This window comes from Microcaecilia unicolor, chromosome 5, assembly GCF_901765095.1.
Source record: "Microcaecilia unicolor chromosome 5, aMicUni1.1, whole genome shotgun sequence".
NCBI classification, from domain to species: Eukaryota; Metazoa; Chordata; class Amphibia; order Gymnophiona; family Siphonopidae; genus Microcaecilia; species Microcaecilia unicolor.
In genome coordinates, this window is record NC_044035.1 from 51,983,316 (window position 1) to 52,000,611 (window position 17,296).

General features: G+C 44.9%; 2 protein-coding genes across 3 annotated transcripts in view; one reads left to right on the top strand and one right to left on the bottom strand.

Annotated features, from left to right (window-relative positions):
* RRP12 (ribosomal RNA processing 12 homolog) overlaps nucleotides 1-2,865 on the bottom strand; it is a 156,606-nt gene extending 153,741 nt beyond the window's left edge. The window contains exon 1 of the mRNA XM_030202877.1: nucleotides 2,655-2,865. Coding sequence (XP_030058737.1) covers nucleotides 2,655-2,793 — 139 coding nt within the window. The 5' untranslated portion in view covers nucleotides 2,794-2,865. The remainder of the gene's footprint in view (nucleotides 1-2,654) is intronic.
* Nucleotides 2,866-5,585: 2,720 nt separating this feature from the next.
* The window catches only part of LOC115471106 (M-phase inducer phosphatase 3-like), a 48,505-nt gene continuing 36,794 nt past the window's right edge, over nucleotides 5,586-17,296 (top strand). The window contains exons 1-4 of one of the 2 annotated variants that reach the window (XM_030204788.1): nucleotides 5,586-5,990; nucleotides 8,362-8,465; nucleotides 10,884-10,935; nucleotides 14,062-14,101. In XM_030204788.1, the coding sequence (XP_030060648.1) occupies nucleotides 5,854-5,990; nucleotides 8,362-8,465; nucleotides 10,884-10,935; nucleotides 14,062-14,101 (333 nt within the window). In that variant the 5' untranslated portion in view covers nucleotides 5,586-5,853. The remainder of the gene's footprint in view (nucleotides 5,991-8,361; nucleotides 8,466-10,883; nucleotides 10,936-14,061; nucleotides 14,102-17,296) is intronic. The other variant, XM_030204789.1, reaches the window with a different exon arrangement.

Consider the following 17,296-nt stretch of genomic DNA (forward strand, 5'->3'; position numbering starts at 1 on the left):
AATTGAAAGAACTGTATATGGGAGATTCCACGCTCGCTTGATACGTTCAAAGGTAGGAAAATTAAGAGCCTCCCAGTTCCATCAGATGACCTAGGTATCGGCAACCCCCTTGTAACCAATGTCAAAAGGCTCCTTGCCCCACTCCTCCTGGAAATTCAGGATTATTCATAACAGAAAGAAAAGAGTATGCCTGCCCTGCACCCCCTATCACTACCCTCCACCATCTCGATGCCTTCCCCAACGCTAACACAAATTGATTCTTACCCAAAAGTTTCCCTTGAGCCTTCTTCCGAACACAGAGAGTAAAGAACACATCAAAAGGGGCACACCAAGTTTGCCAAAAACTATGAAGAGCAAATCTAGCAGACATGGTATGGCACTCGTGGACCTAATGCATTTGAGATGCCACATTACAGAATCTGAGATCAGGGAGACACAAGCCCCCCTTGGCTGTAGAATGAAATAATTTAGCAAATGCAATATGGGGACGCTTTGAATGCCAAATAAATGAGCTGACAACACTGCGATATAGCCCTTCCTCTCTCTTCGCCACCCACAAAGGTAACATCTGGAGCGGATATAATAGTTTAGGGAGAAGCACCATTTTAACCAGGGCTATGTGACTCCGAAAGCTCACCAGGAGGTTCTTCCATTGTACACACAAATGGCGGACCATCTCCAGTTTTTCTATGATGTTTTTCCAGTACATGCACTCGTAATCAGCACTCAGGTAAACCCCCAAGTACTTAATCCCCGTGCTGGCCCACATTAAGGGAAAGTCCGCCAGGGAGGTACTACTGCAGGGAAGAGTAACGAACAGAGCCTCAGACTTCCCAAAATTAATCCGCAGCCCCACAAAATCTCCAAATGCCCATATAATCTCCATCACAGCAGGTAATGTAATAGAAGAATTGTTAAGCAATAACAGCAAATCATCTGCAAATAAGTTCACACGATATTCACAGATGCCCAGATGCCCTCCAACCTCACTTCCTGTCTAATCCGAGCAGCCAAAGGTTCAAGAGATAATACAAATAAGAGGGGAGAGGGCACCCTTGTCTGGTGCCCCGGCCCAAAGAAATAGGATCCGTGAGTGCATCATTAATAAGGACGTGGAAATACTTTTAAAACAACTAGGAGGAAATATTTTTTTACCTCAAAGAATAGACAAGGTCTAGAACTTGCTGCCAGAGCATGTGGTAACAGCAGTTAGTGTACCAAAGTTTAACAAAAGGTTTGGACAAGTTCCTGGAGGAAAAGTCCGTAGTCTGTTATTGAGATAGACATGGGGGAAGTCACTGCTTGCCCCCCATTGTTAGCATGGAATGTTGCAAGTAATTGGGCTTCTGCTAGGTACTTGTGACCTGGATTGGCCACTTTTGGAAGCAGGATACTGGGTTAGATTGACCATTGGTCTGACCCAATATGGCTATAATTATGGTCTTAGATGCTCATTTCTATTTGGTGGAGGGTTTCTATTCTCGTGCAAGCCATAGAGCAAGACTCTCTATACCCAATAATAATCCAAACATGCTGACGAATTTTCCCTATTCTCTTTACAGGACACCTCTTAGAAGGCCTGTACAAAGAACCTAAGGGGGATCTGAAGGTCGGGGATTGTCACCCCACTCCCATAGGCAGAAACAGAATTGTCAACAGATTCGCCTCACAATGTTTATCCAGTCCAGGGATTACCTTACTGCATGCATAGAATTGCCTTTTTTTCTTCTAAGAGAATACAAGACTACAATGTAAAATCAGAACTACACGTGGTTGCATGCAATTCATGTTATGCAATTATAGGGTTTCTAATCTGCAATCGATCATTCTCGGTGGATTAAAATAAATATTCAAAACAGATTATTAAAAAAAAAAACTATATCAAATACATTGAAAATATAAACAAGATATACCGTACTTAAAATTTAAAAAGCACAGTAAACACAGACCACTTATCTTATGCTGGGAAAAGTAGAAATGGAAGGAAAGGGAAACGGCACTTGATATACGGGACGGGACGGTGTAAAAGCCAGATCTGCGGGATCCTCGGGATCCTCCGGATCTAAGTACTACCTTAAAGCGGTTATTTGCGCTCCGGGAAGATCCTGAGGATCCCGCTGTATCCGGCTTTTACACCGTCCCGCAAATGGGAGGGTCAGGGAGAATAATGATTAATGTCCTGAGTGAAATACCATACAGAGAGAAAACAAAAAAAAACATTAGGAGGTTACATGTAAAATGTTCATATCTATACGACTACCAAAAGAAAAATGACGTTTTAAAATGTTGGCGATCGAATCCGGGAAGATCCTGAGGATCCCGCTGTATCCGGCTTTTACACCGTCCCTATACGGGACGGTGTCCGGTTTTTACACCGTCCCCTTGATATACCGCCTTTCTGTAGTTTTGCAACTACATTCAAAACGGTTTACATAGTACAAGCATATTTGTACCTGGCGAAATGAATTTGCCCAGAGTCACCAGGAGCTGCAGTGGGAATCGAACCCAGTTCCCCAGGATCAAAGTCCGCTGCACTTCAGGCTACTCCTCCACTCCAGCCAATGGACCCTCTTTCGGTATAAAGTAGCACCCAGAGCAGGCCTAGCAACGGTCCCATAAACCTCCTTGAATGTATCCGACCGACCCCTACTCACCTGTAGACTGACTGAAGAACCGGCTGCGGGCGGCTTCTCGATGCCGGCGAATCTGCGGGTTAGACTCACTGCTGTGTCCCTTCTTCCAGCGCTTCAACTTCCCGGCAACCCCAGAGCGCACTCTGCCTGCTTTCCCCATGGTGGTGGCTACAAAAGACCGAGAACAGAGCAGAGCACCGCAAACCGGTGGTGCCACGCTTAATTCACGTGCTTCCCCTTCCCTGTTACGTCACTTCCGAGTCCCGCCCCCATGGTAGCTTACCTATTTTGGAACGAGAGGGTTCCTAATGGAACACTAACGTTCTTTCTGCCCCTAGCGAGCAAGTGACGAACTACAGTCCCAAATAAAAACTACAGGCATCGTTATTTCTGGTTCATGGGCCGTTATTAGTGGAAGCTAACTTCTTCGAATCAATATAAAAGTGTACATTGAGATTTCTTACAACATTTCCTTAGTATTTTTTTTGCAGACACGTTTTCATAATTTTGCCCAGACATTTGGCCTATTAGTAGGGTTACCATATTTGCCCTGACAAAAAAAAGAGGACATCAGTAGCCACGCCCCCTCCCAGTCCATCACACCCACACCCTTTGCCACGCTCCCTCCCCACCCCATAAGCCACACAGTCATCTTGACTTGACCCCCAAAGAAAGCCATCCCCTTTTATATATTTCTTCCCCCCCCCCAAAAAAAAAATCTTTCTCCAGCTTCCCTCCACCCACCTTTTTTTACAGCTCCCTCACCCCTACCCTACCTTATCCTGCCCTGGTGGTCTAGTGACCTCTTCAAGGCAAGAAAGGACCCCACTCTGTCCTGCCTGGTGATGCTGCTGCCTGCTTGCTGCCGGCGCCGCTTCAAAATGGCTGCCAACACTTCAAGTGGTGACCTCACGAAGCCGCCGCCGCTTGAAGTCTCAGCAGCCATTTTGAAGCAGCGCCAGTAGCAAGCGAGAGACTTACTTGTCCTCTTTTTGAGGACACAGTGAAATGTCCTGCATTTGGATTTCTGCCAGGTACCTGTGACCTGGCTTGGCCACTGTTCGGAAAACAGGATACTGAGCTAGATGGACCAGTATGGCTACTCTTATGTTCTTATGTCCAGGTTGGAGATTCCAGTCTGCACATTTGTCCACAAACTCGGACAAATGAGCAGGCTGGAAAAACCCGCTCAAACACAGTGTCCTCAAAAAGAGGACATGTCCAGGTAAAACCGGACATATGGTAACCCTACTTCTTAGGTCCCTGTGACCTTTCCAGAAACTACCTTGGTTACTGCAACTCCTTATGACTCTGAGCAAGTCACTCAACCCTCCATTGCCCAAGGTATAAAAACTTAGATTGTGAACCCACTAGGAACAGAGAAAGTATAATTCAATGTAAAATGAGCTATATATACCATATGCCTTTCTGTGGTACATCCCCAAATCCCTATTACCTACCTCGCTCTACCAACCTACCAGACAGACCCAGACATGTGAGTGCTGTGTTTACACTAGAACATCAACATGGCAATATTCAAGAGATTTAGCCCTTTGATTTTAAATCAGGTCCTCCAAATAACCCCATCTACTGACCACATAAATTTTGTCCAGTGACTCCTAACTGTAGTCTCACTCAGTTAGAGGTCAAGCTGCCATATAAATTGCCTCTTACCTTTATAAGGCAGCTTGACCACACAACCCCCCCCCCCTTTAGCAGTAGTACCACAAGACTGCAGCTAGGGGTCACCAGCACCATTTTGAACCTAACACCAGCATGAATAGGAGCAGCTAGGTATTGATCCTGACCTCTAGACCAGTGATTTTCTACCCAGTCCTCTGGGACGACCTGGCCAGTAAAGTTTTCATGATATCCACAATGAATATATATGAGAGAGATTTGCATACCAAGAAGGCCACTGCTGAGGAAATTAACCCTGCATGCTGAAGACGAGGAGAAAAATGTTCGTGTTGGTCAAAATACATTATTATTGTTCACGACATCTTTAAAAAAATTGACCTATGGCATGCATTTGTTTTGTCACATATTGATTACTGTAATATTTTACACTTGAGTCGTTGGAAGCAACTTTTAACACAACTATATAGTTAATTCAAAATTGTGGTGCTGCAGTCGTTTGGGGGTAAACCTAAATATGGAAGTGCTTCGCTTTGCTTTTGTTTAGATCTTTGCACTGGTTATCGGTTTCGTCACGGTTGAATTTAAAGGTCTTTATTTATCCTTTAAATTATTACACGGCTATGGCCGGATTATTTATCATCTCGCTGCAACCTACTGATCATACTCCAGTTCAAAGTTTAAAAATCAGGTTGCTTTTTTTTTTTTTGGAGAAGGGGGTTGCCTCCTGCAAATAGTATTAAGAAAAAAAAACCTAGTAGTAAACAATTATTTTCAGAAGTTGCCCCTCTTTTCTGGAATGCCTTACTTCGTAATTTGCATCTAGAATACGATTTACTTCGATTTAGAAAATGACGCAAAACATTTTTTGATTTCCAAACGATTGTGGAGAATTGAACGTCTAATCGTTTTATCGGTTAGTTTTCTCATTTTCATTCTTTTGTAAACTGTTCCGAACTCTTGGAGAGAACGGTATATAAATCACTTATAATGATTATTAGTAACTACTGAGCCGGCTTAAGTTGGACTGGGGAGCGGAACGCTATGAAGAACTATGACAACCCCAAATCCTGTCACAGCCTCAGATCCCCCACCCCCACCCGAGGCAGAGGTGACCCCGGGGGAGTGGGATAGCTTGGGTAACCGGAGGAGTCGCGTTACCTCGGCCCTGGTAACTGCTGAAGCTGCCCCTGAAGGGCTTGTTGTAGTAACAGTGACCAGGGGCGGACTGTTGACTTTTGTCACTGCCCAGCCACAGCTCACAAGGAATCAGAAGGAGGGATACTCAAATCCTCAGAAGATCCTGGGGCTGCAGACTGGGGAAGGGAACTGCACTGTGTATCCTTCCTTTAAATACCCTTTACTAAGGAAGGCAAGGCTGAAATTGAGTCACATAACTGTTATTAGAGGGATCACACTGTTGTTATTGTAGGGATCAGTGATTTTTCACTGAATAGAAAGCAGCCTATCGCCTCATACTGGCAGCAGAAACTAGAATTCACACATGTACTAGAAAAAGCAACTAGTGTGTTTCTTTTGATGCTTTTTTTTTGTGCCAGTCACTGAATAGGGAGGGGGTGAGATGGAGAGCACTGAAGAGAGGAGCAGTGCCAGTGAGCCCGGCAGCTCTGATGACAGCCTACAGGATGCCCTGACTTTCTCTCCGGACCTGGGACTGTCTCCTGTCCTCAGTTTGGAGCAGCTGACCTGCCTGGACAGGTAACCTTTTCCATAAATCCGTTCTGTCACTGCTCCCTTACCCCAACCCCTCTTTTAGAAATGTAGAGGGACTGTGTGCAGAGCTCAGGATTTCTAATTAGCAAATTGTCCAAATCAGGGGTTCTGAAATCCAGGTCCACAGCCCAGCTTGGTCTTCATGATTTCCACAATTAATATGTATGAGATCTATTTGCATGCAATGGAAGCAATGAATGCAAATAGCTGAAAACCAGGCTGGGTTGTGAACCTCAGAGGACTGGATTTGAGGACCCCTGGTCTTAAAGAAGAATGCTGTGTGTTTTTGCATTCACAAGGTAGCTCTCTGATCTGTTTTACAGTTTGATAACCATATTGATTTTATGGATGGTTTGTGCCTAGAATGAAACTTGTTTAAGCTAAGCCTTACCTGGCAAAGATGCCAGGTAATTGCTTGTCCCTGTTTTATATAATGACCTTTGCAAAGCAGTTTAACTTTTCAGCAGGATGAGTCCACAGAAGTAAGGATTCTAAAACACCACATTTCAGCTTGACCTGTGAACATTGTGTACAGCAGGTATTCATGTAAACACAGTGGGAAAGATTCAGTAAATGGTGCCCAAAGTTAGGCGCTGTTAAGATCCGCGCCAAGTGCCAAATCTGTAACGGTCACTTAGCACTAAGCAACCTTTATTGAATAGTGCTTAGCGCAGATTCTTGCACCCAGTTTTGGGTGCGAGGACTTATATCTGCAGAAACCTGGTGTAAATACTGCCATGCAACTAATGGCAGTTCGGTGCATAAATGACCCTATTCCAGTGATTCCCAAACCTGGTCCTGGAGGCACCCCAGCCAATCAAGTTTTTAGGATACCCACAATGAATATTCATGAGAGAGATCTGCATGCACTGCCTCCACGTAAGTCCTAATTAGTGCCAATTAACATCAATAATTGTTAGCGGCTCATTAACTAATTCGTTTGGGCACTCTTTATAGAATCTGAGGGAATATGCTTTGTCACTCAGAAATAGCTACTAAATACTTACATCAAGTATATAACTGCATAGCAGAAACATGACCTAAAATAAGTGGCAAAAAATATCTGCAAGGAAGGAGAAGAGGGGAAAAGCGGCACAGCATATCCTCTACCTCCCCTCCCATCTCTTTTACTGTAGATCCCTGACTGTTCAGAATGCAGACCTTCAATTGGTTCTTCCTAGCCATTTCCCCCTGGATTCTATATAGCGCTCCGTGATGAAATCCAAGCAGATTCTATAAATAGCGTGTGTAACTTAATCAGCTTAACAAGTCAATCAGCGTTGTTAACGGCACTTAATAAGCAATAATGAGCAATAATTGACAATAATTAGAATTTACATACCAAATCACTAAGCATATTCTGTAATGCAGAGCGCCTACATTTTAATGCACGCAGGCAAAAAAGTGGCATGGTTATGGTTGGGGAAATGGATGTTTCATGGGCTTCCAAAATGTACACACATTGTTATTGAATATGGCCCTCTGCGCCTAAATCTACACACTGGGGTTTACGCCATGTTTTCATTGGTGTAAATGGAGGCACATAGATTTAGGCGCTAGGATATCAACTAAGCGTATTCTATATACCACACCTAAATCTAGGCGCCACTTATAGAATACACTTAGGTGGAAATTATTTCTGCGTGGATTTTTCAAGCGCTATATATATAGAATCTGGCCCTTTATGGGAAACACCGATGCAGTGAATAGAAAATGCATGAACAGTAACTGAAGCAAAATTCAGAAATCTCTTCCATCGTGCCACACACAGACTTTCACCAATGGGTTCACCAGTGCAGCCACTAGTGCAAACTCTGTGCACTTCCTCAGTATGTTGCAGTGAAGCTACTGTCCTTTCAGTTACAAGACTACTGCAACTCAAGAACATGCTAGTGTGGGCTGGCAGAAACACCATTTTGCTAAGCAGCAGCAGGAAGCGTGCTTGGAAGTCCTGCTGTCTCAGAATCACTGAAGGGTTACGTTAAATCTCCATGGAACTGGACTTTGACCTTTCTGTATACTCTTCTAGTGACCACAGCCACAGATAGGCACTAATGTTCCCTCTTGTATTCTGTCTGATCAGACGATATCCACCGTCCACAGAGGATAAAGTGGTATTCCTAAACTAAGAGTGAAAAGTGGGACTTGGAAGGGAAGGATGGAAAATTTGTGTGGGACTGAGTGACAATTAATACTGCAATGTTTCAGGTTATGTGAGAGGTATGAAATATACATCAAGTAATTCAGCTGCAATAAATCAGGATAATGTGTGGCTTGGGAAATAAAGCAACACTGAGCAGACTCTCAGGACTACAGATAGTGAGCAGAATAAATGATCAGCTCTTCTTTCATACAGCGTCACTCCAAGGAGAAGACTGAAGCTGTCTCCAGATTCCCAGAGTCCAAGTCCCACTACCTCGCTGAGCCATCCGGTTGCCATGGGAACACTGACTCTCACAGGTCAGGACAAGCACCTCTCTGATGGGGAAGTCCTTAATCAACCAGTTGCTATCACACACAGGCTGAAATGGGGCGGTGGCACTGCCCAAAGCATCCTGGTCCGTGTAGGAACCAGAAATGGGTAAACTGATGAGGAAGAAAGCAGAGGAAAATGTTTATTTTTGTTACATTTGTAACCCGTGCTTTCCCACTCATGGCAGGCTCAGTGCAGCTTACATGGGGCAATGGAGGGTTAAGTGACTTACCCAGAGTCACAAGGAGCTGCCTGTGCCTGAAATGGGAATCGAACTCAGTTCCTCAGTTCCCCAAGACCAAAGTCCACCACCCTAACCACTAGGCCACTCCTTTGCCTCTAAATAAACACGACTGCAGGGTTAATATTTGGGGCAAAATGTATGAAGTTTTTTTTTTTATTTCTAGTTTGCTTTTGTTTGAAATGTCCTTGGGGTATCACACTTTTCATTTATGTGGGCTTTGGGGTTTTACAATTAGTATTTGCTTAATGTATATTTGCTTGTTTTGTTGTTGGTGCTGTTAATTGTAATACCTTTTTCTTCTATAGCTTATATGGCAATATTTTTTTAAAGACTTAGTACAATAATAAATGAAACTGCAGGGTAAGTTAGGCAGAGATGCTAGTCTCTGTCTATCTGGAACATTCAGAGATGCCTTTAGGAAGATACTGCAATTAACTGGCAGGAAATTAAATCCTCCTGGACTGTGTCTTATTTAAAAAGGAAGAGAAAAACAAGATACAGAAATGAGAAGAAAAACTAATAATAATTCGCATAACTATAGAACTGTTAATTCAAGCAGGATCCTGAGGCACTGTACAGTTACAGCTCATCAGACATGCATGCAGACATCTCTGGGTACAAAGTCTGGCTGCCAATTTTGATGCTTAACATTTAAGCCAGTTTGCAAAGGGCTGAGGGAGGTGAAAGGAAAGTGTGACACAATGCATTAAAGGTTTTACCCAAGTTGTATCTATGGAACAAAGTACTGCATCTAGGGCTCAGTTTTGTTATTCTTGCAGGGCCAACCCAACCATTAGCCAAGACTAGGTGGTTGCAACAGCAAAGAGCAGCTGCGGTCAACACAGGCACGCACACAAAGAGTACAATTTACTATTTAAAAGCATGATGTCTTGGTCGGGGGGGGGGGGGGTGACCAATTTTGGCTAGGGCACCCAATACTTTCCACTAGCCCTGTGTTCTTGTTACCCCAATTACACCTGTGTAAAGAGAGGAAGAGGATAAGAGAGTGACTCACTCAAGTCACTTCTAGGCCCTTTTACTAAAGGGTGATAAAATCTGGGCTTAGCGCATTGTAACACAGAACTTTTCCATGGCGCTGAGCACGGATCTAATGCAGCACTTTTGTAGGGCAATTTCTTTGTTTCTTTTTTTCTTTTATTTGCAGGTCATACACCAATGTTTCCATTATTGCATGGTATCTGCAAAAAGTTAGCCTGGAAGTTCTTACTGCCTCCTATGTAGGAGGGGCTAGGTGCTGCTGCATTAACCCCGTGTTAACCGTTTAGCGTGAGCTAATTATAACATGCTACACTTCCACGCCCAGTCTCCGCCCATGACATGCCCCTCAAAAAAATATATTTTTTAAAATTGATATCACGCTGGCTACTATGTGCAAACTGACAAAATACTGCAAAATGTTTTACCGCGTTTCTGCAGTAGCATTTTCTTGCAAGCTAACTGAGTATTAAGGGCCCCTTAAAGAGCTAGTAAGTGGAAGACCATGACACATAGGAGACGACTCTGTGAGTGCTTGAGCACCCCCAATATTGAGAAAATTCCTTGTATGTGTTCAGGGAGGGGTTATTTCCATTGGACTTAGCACTCCCCCAATAATTTTGAAAAGTTAGCTCCTATGACATATTTACTAGACCGGCCACCACTGATCAGCAATGCTCAATTTTGATCCTGGGCCCTTCTAGTGTATCAGGTTTTGAAGCTTAGTTCATGAGATATATTTGTATATACTGGAGGCAATACATGTAAATAGACCTCAAGCATATTCATTAGGAATAGCCTGAAAACTCATCTGTGTGGCAGGGGGAGGGAAGAAAGGTCTAGTTTGAGCGCAATCGATGAAGCCTCTGAGGAATAGACTAAGGGTGGTTTACTAAGGTGCGTTAGTATTTTTAGCATGCCTACACTTAGCGCGCATGCTAACCATGTAGGCGCCTAGAGGGATATTGTAGGCATGGACATGGTTAACGTGCGTACATGGTTAACGCACGTAAAAAAAATGTTAACGCGCCTATAATGCTGCTTAGTAAACAAGGCCCTAAATGATGTATGCAGGGAGCAGCAATATTTTACAACTAGATTCTTGTTTTAATTGATCACCAGTTTTGTGTCTACATTCATCTAACTAATGCTCCCCTCCTGACAGGTGTTCCTGTGGAATCATCCCCTAGCCCTGCAGGGCCTCAGAGCAACATAAGGTACTCCACACTCTCAGAGGCACACGGTGGTAACTCTTTATATTTAAGTGTACTGGCAAAGCATATTTCTAAACTTCAGTTAGTTCAAGATTCCGCAGCTAGATTGATTTAATGCAGGTTCAAGTTTGAGAGGATTTCTCCCCTGTTGGCCAAACTGCATTGGTTACCTGTTCAGGCTAGGATTTATTTTAAAGTGACTTGTTTCGTTTTTAAATCTTTATACGGTATTTGTCCTGGAGATTTATCAGATAAATTTAAGATTTTAAATAATAGTTCCACATCTTGATTATTTAATTATTTAATATTGGCTTTTCCATCTGTTAAATCTGTTCAATTTAAATCAATTTTTATGCGTTCTTTTTGGTTTTCAGCTATTCGCCTTTGGAATAGCCTTCCTACTGCGATTCGCCTTTTGAAGAACATTTTTGCTTTTCAGAAGGTTTTAAATACTCATTTGTTTACTTGAATGTCTACTGAAGTTGTTATGAATTATTTTTTTTGTTTTTGTAAATTCATAATGTATGTTAGGTTTTTTGCATTGTGTTACCTCGTCTTGAATCCCTAGCAGGAGAGTTGGCAGGTTACAAGCGCCTGATAACATAACAAGTCTACAAAGTGGCACCTCAATGTAGGAGTGACAAAGAACTGCACTTAAGGCACTTATAGCTTTAAGGTGCGCTTAACCCATTACAGAGTTGTAGCAAAAAGCCGCTTTGGCGTGCTGAAACTTAGATGTGACAGCTTACGCCAGGTCAATGGCAGGTATGAGCTGGCATACCTCAGTGCACATTACAGTGCATGCATCTGATACTGTTTATAAGGTGCGCCATAGGCACGGATGGAAAACATGTATACGTGTATTCTATAGACTATGCCTAAAGTTTATAGAAAACGTGTAGCGCCATCCACATGACTAAAATTTAGGTGCAGCAATGAAACGCTGGTGTAAATGCCCACACCTAACTTTAGGCATGGAACAGGTTATTCTATAACACTGCACGTAAACGTTAGGAACGTCCATGACCAGCCCATGCTCCTCCTATGCCCATGCCCACTTTTGAGATTCACGCAGTAGAATTTATGTGGACTACTTTATAGAATACACTTACCCCCCCCCCCCCCCCCATTTACTTAGCCATGCTAGCGGCAGCCAATGCGGCGATGCTGACACAGCCTATTCAAAATGAGTGGGCTGTATCGGCACTAGCGCAGCTTAGTAAACAGGGGGGTTAGTATATTCTAATTAGCACCAATTAATTCCGATAATTGCTTAGCATCCAATTATCAGCGCTGATTGGCTTGATAACCAATTGAGTTGCGCAAGCAACACTAGTCGCACTATATAGAATTTGCAGGCATGTGACTAGTGCATCAATTTTTATAGAATCTTGCTTAGCACATATGTATAGAAATGCCAATTTGTGATGTAATTTGTGCCCATAAATGCACCTATTCTATAAGTTAGTGGGTGCAATTGGTGTCTAAATTTAGGTGCCTTTTATAAAATCATCCTTCCTCAGATATTCATTACCTTGACAGGAGAGTTTAATAGAGCAACCTGATAGCTGCTGAACCGCTAGGGAGTGAGATCCTTCTGATGTCATTCCTTATAAACATATTGAAGTGAATGATGCCAAGGTAAATAACGTGGAGAAGTAATACTGAATACACTGATGAAGCTTCTTCAGAGATGAAAGATGTAGCTAGGAACATAGGAGCCAACTTTTCAAAATTATTGTGGGTGCTAAGCCCAGTGGAAATAACCCCTCCCTGGACACATACAAGGAATTTTGGTGAACATCTTTCAATATGACTGTCAATAAGCTAGAGGAAGAAAAGAGCCAGACCAGGCATCCTATATAATAAAACGCACCTCCAACATTCTGAAGCTGACTGCATGGCTGAGGCATTCCTGCTCTCTGTATCCATCTCCTGAATTGACATCACGTATTTCCGGGATCGTCACAAGCAGAAGTGACCAACCACACGAGGTTTCTCAGCTTCAGAATGTTGGAGGTGCATTCTATTAAATAGGATTGGTCAGTTCCTTGAAGCACAGCCAGAGCTCAGCGTCCTGCACAGTAACGCTCAGACACCAGAGAGAGAGAGGGGGGCATCTCTGTCACACACACACCCTCTCTCTCACAGTCAATGTCTTTCTCTCTCTCACTCTCACACACTGTCTCTCACACACTCTATGTCTCACACTGTATCACATTCACTCTCTATGTGTCACACAGTCACTCACACACTCTCTTGGTCTCATACACTCAGTCTCACAGAGAGAGTCTGTGTCTCACACACACTCTCTCTCTCGCACACACTGTATCTGTGTGAAACACTCTCCCTCTCTCTCTCTCTGTCTCACACTGTGTCTCACATACGCACTTGCACACATTCTCATTCTCACACACACACTCTCTCTCTCTCTCACAGACACACTCGCACCCAGACTCACTCTCTCTCTCACATACACACACACTCGCACATTCACTCTCTCTCTCACACACAGTCACTCTCACATACACTCTCTCAAACATACATACTCCGAGGAAAACCTTGCTAGCGCCCGTTTCATTTGTGTCAGAAACGGGCCTTTTTTACTAGTACTTTAATAAAACAAAAAGAGTTATTAGTCTTCACCAGTCACATTTCACACTAAAACCTTTATCAGTCAGATAAAATCAAACACACTGGCTTGTTCCCTAAAGTAGAATGTCCCAACCTGTCCTGGGGACCCTACTGCCAGTCGGTTTTTAGAGTATCCACAGTGAATATGGACTTTATTTCCAATGAATGCTAATTTATCTCATGCATATTCAGTATGGCTGTGAAATTTCCAGGATATGTTTGAGAAGCTCTGCCATAGAGAAAATGAAGGTATTCCAAAGTCCAGCATTTCACAAAATTAGAGATATTTACTGTGCCCTATCAGTCTGCTTTGCCATTAAAAGTTTATTTTGGACATCCCAAGGCAAAAAAAAAAAGCACACTTTTTGAATATTCAATAAATAAACAAACATATATCCTTGGATGTAGTTTATGACAGCTATGTTTTCACTCCCTCTTCAGTTCTGATTTTCACTAACCAGTTTCTATGTGTTATGTTTTGCCGTTTCTTTACAGGTACAGTCAGCCAGCTTTAGGAAGCAGCAGCCCCAGACTGGTAAGTGATTTCTGAGAAACCATGGAGGGAGGAGGAGGGAGGGAGCTTTTCTGCAATTGCTCTGAAAGATCCAGACCAATAATGACTGTGCTGTACTCAGTGCCTATCCATTCCAGAACAGTGTTTCTCAAGTCAGCCCTGGAGTACCCCCTTGCCAGTCAGGTTTTCAGGATATCCACAATGAATATGCACAAACTGACTCCATAATATGCAAACCTCTTTCATGCATATTCATTGTGGATATCCTGAAAACCTAACTGGTAAGGGGGTACTCCAAGACTGACTTGGAAAACACTTCTCTAGAACACTCCAAGACTTTGTGCCAGTGGCGTTCCTAGGGGGGGGGGGCGGTGGGGGCGGTCCGCCCCAGGTGCACGCCACTGGGGGGGGGGGGGTGCCGCACGCACCTATCCTTCCTTCCTTCCATGCTCCCTCTGCCCCGGAACAGGTTACTTCCTGTTCCGGGGCAGAGGGAGCATGGAACGAAGGAAGGACAGGCGCGCGCGGCACCCCCCCCCCCCCCCAACGGCATGCACCCGGAGGGGGGTTCTTTCGCGGGGGGTGTCCTTTTGCCGGGGGGGTGTCGCGCTGCATCCTTGGGGACTGCGCTGCATCCAGGGGGCGGGGCGCATCGGCGATCCGCCCCGGGTGTCAGCCCCCCTAGGAACGCCACTGCTTTGTGCAGATCTTCCAAGTTATTTAGTTCCACAAGGGAGATTTTAGACCAGTCTCGAATTTCTGACAACCCTATTCTTATGCATTATGGGACCTACAGAACTTATTTAAATAGGTAAAAACAGGGACTACAAATACCAGATTGCCTTCGGATATAAGTTCAAAACCAGGACTGGCCAACAAATCTCCTTCCTGGAACTGGATAACTTGGCAGCTCTGCCTTTTAGGAACACTGCATTGACTACAATGCAGAGCTGCCAAGTTAACTAGTTCCAGGAGGGAGATTTGTTGCCCACTCCTGGTTTTGAAACTTGCATTCCAAAGCACTGTGGGAGTTGAGAACATAAGCATTGCCATACTGGGACACACCAAAGACCCATCAAGCCTAGTATCCTGTTTCCAACCCTTTTCAATCCAGGTCACAGATACCTGGCAAGATCCCAGAACAGTAAAACAGATTTCATGCTGCTTATGCCAGAAATAAGCAGTGGGTTTTCCGAAGTCCATCTTATTAATGGCTTATGGACTTTTCTTTTAGGAAATTATCCAAACATTTTTTAAACCCTACCACATTCTCTGGCACCAAATTCCAGAGTTTAATTACCCATTAAGGCCCTCATGATCAAAAGCAAACTCCGGCGCTAGAGGCTGTTAACGCCATACTAGCGCCGGAGTTTGCTGCCGACCCATGATCAGAGCCATCGAGCGCCTGAAACAACGCACTCGAGGGCTCTTAGCGCAAGTAGCATGCAAATGCATGCTAAACAGGGCTCTCAGCGCAAGTAGCTTGCAAATGCATGCTAATCAGCGCTTAACGCATTCATCCCCAATGACCAACATCCAGCGCCAAAGATTTGGTCGCTGGCCACGGCAAACTCTACGCCAGCTCCGAGCTGGCGTTAGGGTTTGCGCCGATCATTGGGGAGGAATGGTGAGCCCTGTCCAGCATGCAGTTGCATGCTGGCAGGCCCCCGTTCCCCCCAAAGCAAACGCGAACAGGGGGCTGGAGGTCCGGTGGACCTCCGGTCCCCCCGACGATCTCACCCCCCCCCAAGTTCAGGAAGAGCTGGAGATCCGGTGGGTCTCCAGCCCCCCCGAACCCCCAGAAAATATTAAGTGGCCGCCACCACAAACCCTCTCCCACCCTCCCACCCAGCAAGCAACGGGGGGGCTGGGCGGGGCTACAAACCATGTAATAGGGCTCCCTTACATGGTCTGTAGCCCCGCCCCGTGCATCCCAGGATGCAATGGGCGGGGCTGGGCGCCGCCATTTTGCGATGTCGTCCACTGGAAGGGGAGGGAGGCAGGCTGCGTCCCTCCTCCAACTAAAGGTAGGGGGGGGCCGGGAGGGGGGTTGTCACTACTTACTTCTACTCAGGCTAGACCACCAAGGATTGGTATACGCTGGGGGGGGGGGGGAGTTGGGGTGGCTTCGCTCGCTGGGTGGGAGGGTGGGAGAGGGTAGGGGGGCCGGGAGGGGGGTTGTCACTACTCCTACTGGACCACCAGGGATTGGTACAACAACGCGGGGGGGGAGTTGGGGTGGACCTCCAGCCCCCCCGCCCCCGTCGCTCGCTGGGTGGGAGGGAGGGTGGGAGGGGTTGGCCGGTGGCGGCAGCCACTTGATATTTTCTGGGGGTTCGGGGGGATCTTCCAAGTTATTTAGTTCCACAAGGGAGATTTTAGACCAGTCTCGAATTTCTGACAACCCTATTCTTATGCATTATGGGACCTACAGAACTTATTGAAATAGGTAAAAACAGGGACTACAAATACCAGATTGCCTTCGGATATAAGTTCAAAACCAGGACTGGCCAACAAATCTCCTTCCTGGAACTGGATAACTTGGCAGCTCTGCCTTTTAGGAACACTGCATTGACTACAATGCAGAGCTGCCAAGTTAACTAGTTCCAGGAGGGAGATTTGTTGCCCACTCCTGGTTTTGAAACTTGCATTCCAAAGCACTGTGGGAGTTGAGAACATAAGCATTGCCATACTGGGACACACCAAAGACCCATCAAGCCTAGTATCCTGTTTCCAACCCTTTTCAATCCAGGTCACAGATACCTGGCAAGATCCCAGAACAGTAAAACAGATTTCATGCTGCTTATGCCAGAAATAAGCAGTGGGTTTTCCGAAGTCCATCTTATTAATGGCTTATGGACTTTTCTTTTAGGAAATTATCCAAACATTTTTTAAACCCTACCACATTCTCTGGCACCAAATTCCAGAGTTTAATTACCCATTAAGGCCCTCATGATCAAAAGCAAACTCCGGCGCTAGAGGCTGTTAACGCCATACTAGCGCCGGAGTTTGCTGCCGACCCATGATCAGAGCCATCGAGCGCCTGAAACAACGCACTCGAGGGCTCTTAGCGCAAGTAGCATGCAAATGCATGCTAAACAGGGCTCTCAGCGCAAGTAGCTTGCAAATGCATGCTAATCAGCGCTTAACGCATTCATCCCCAATGACCAACATCCAGCGCCAAAGATTTGGTCGCTGGCCACGGCAAACTCTACG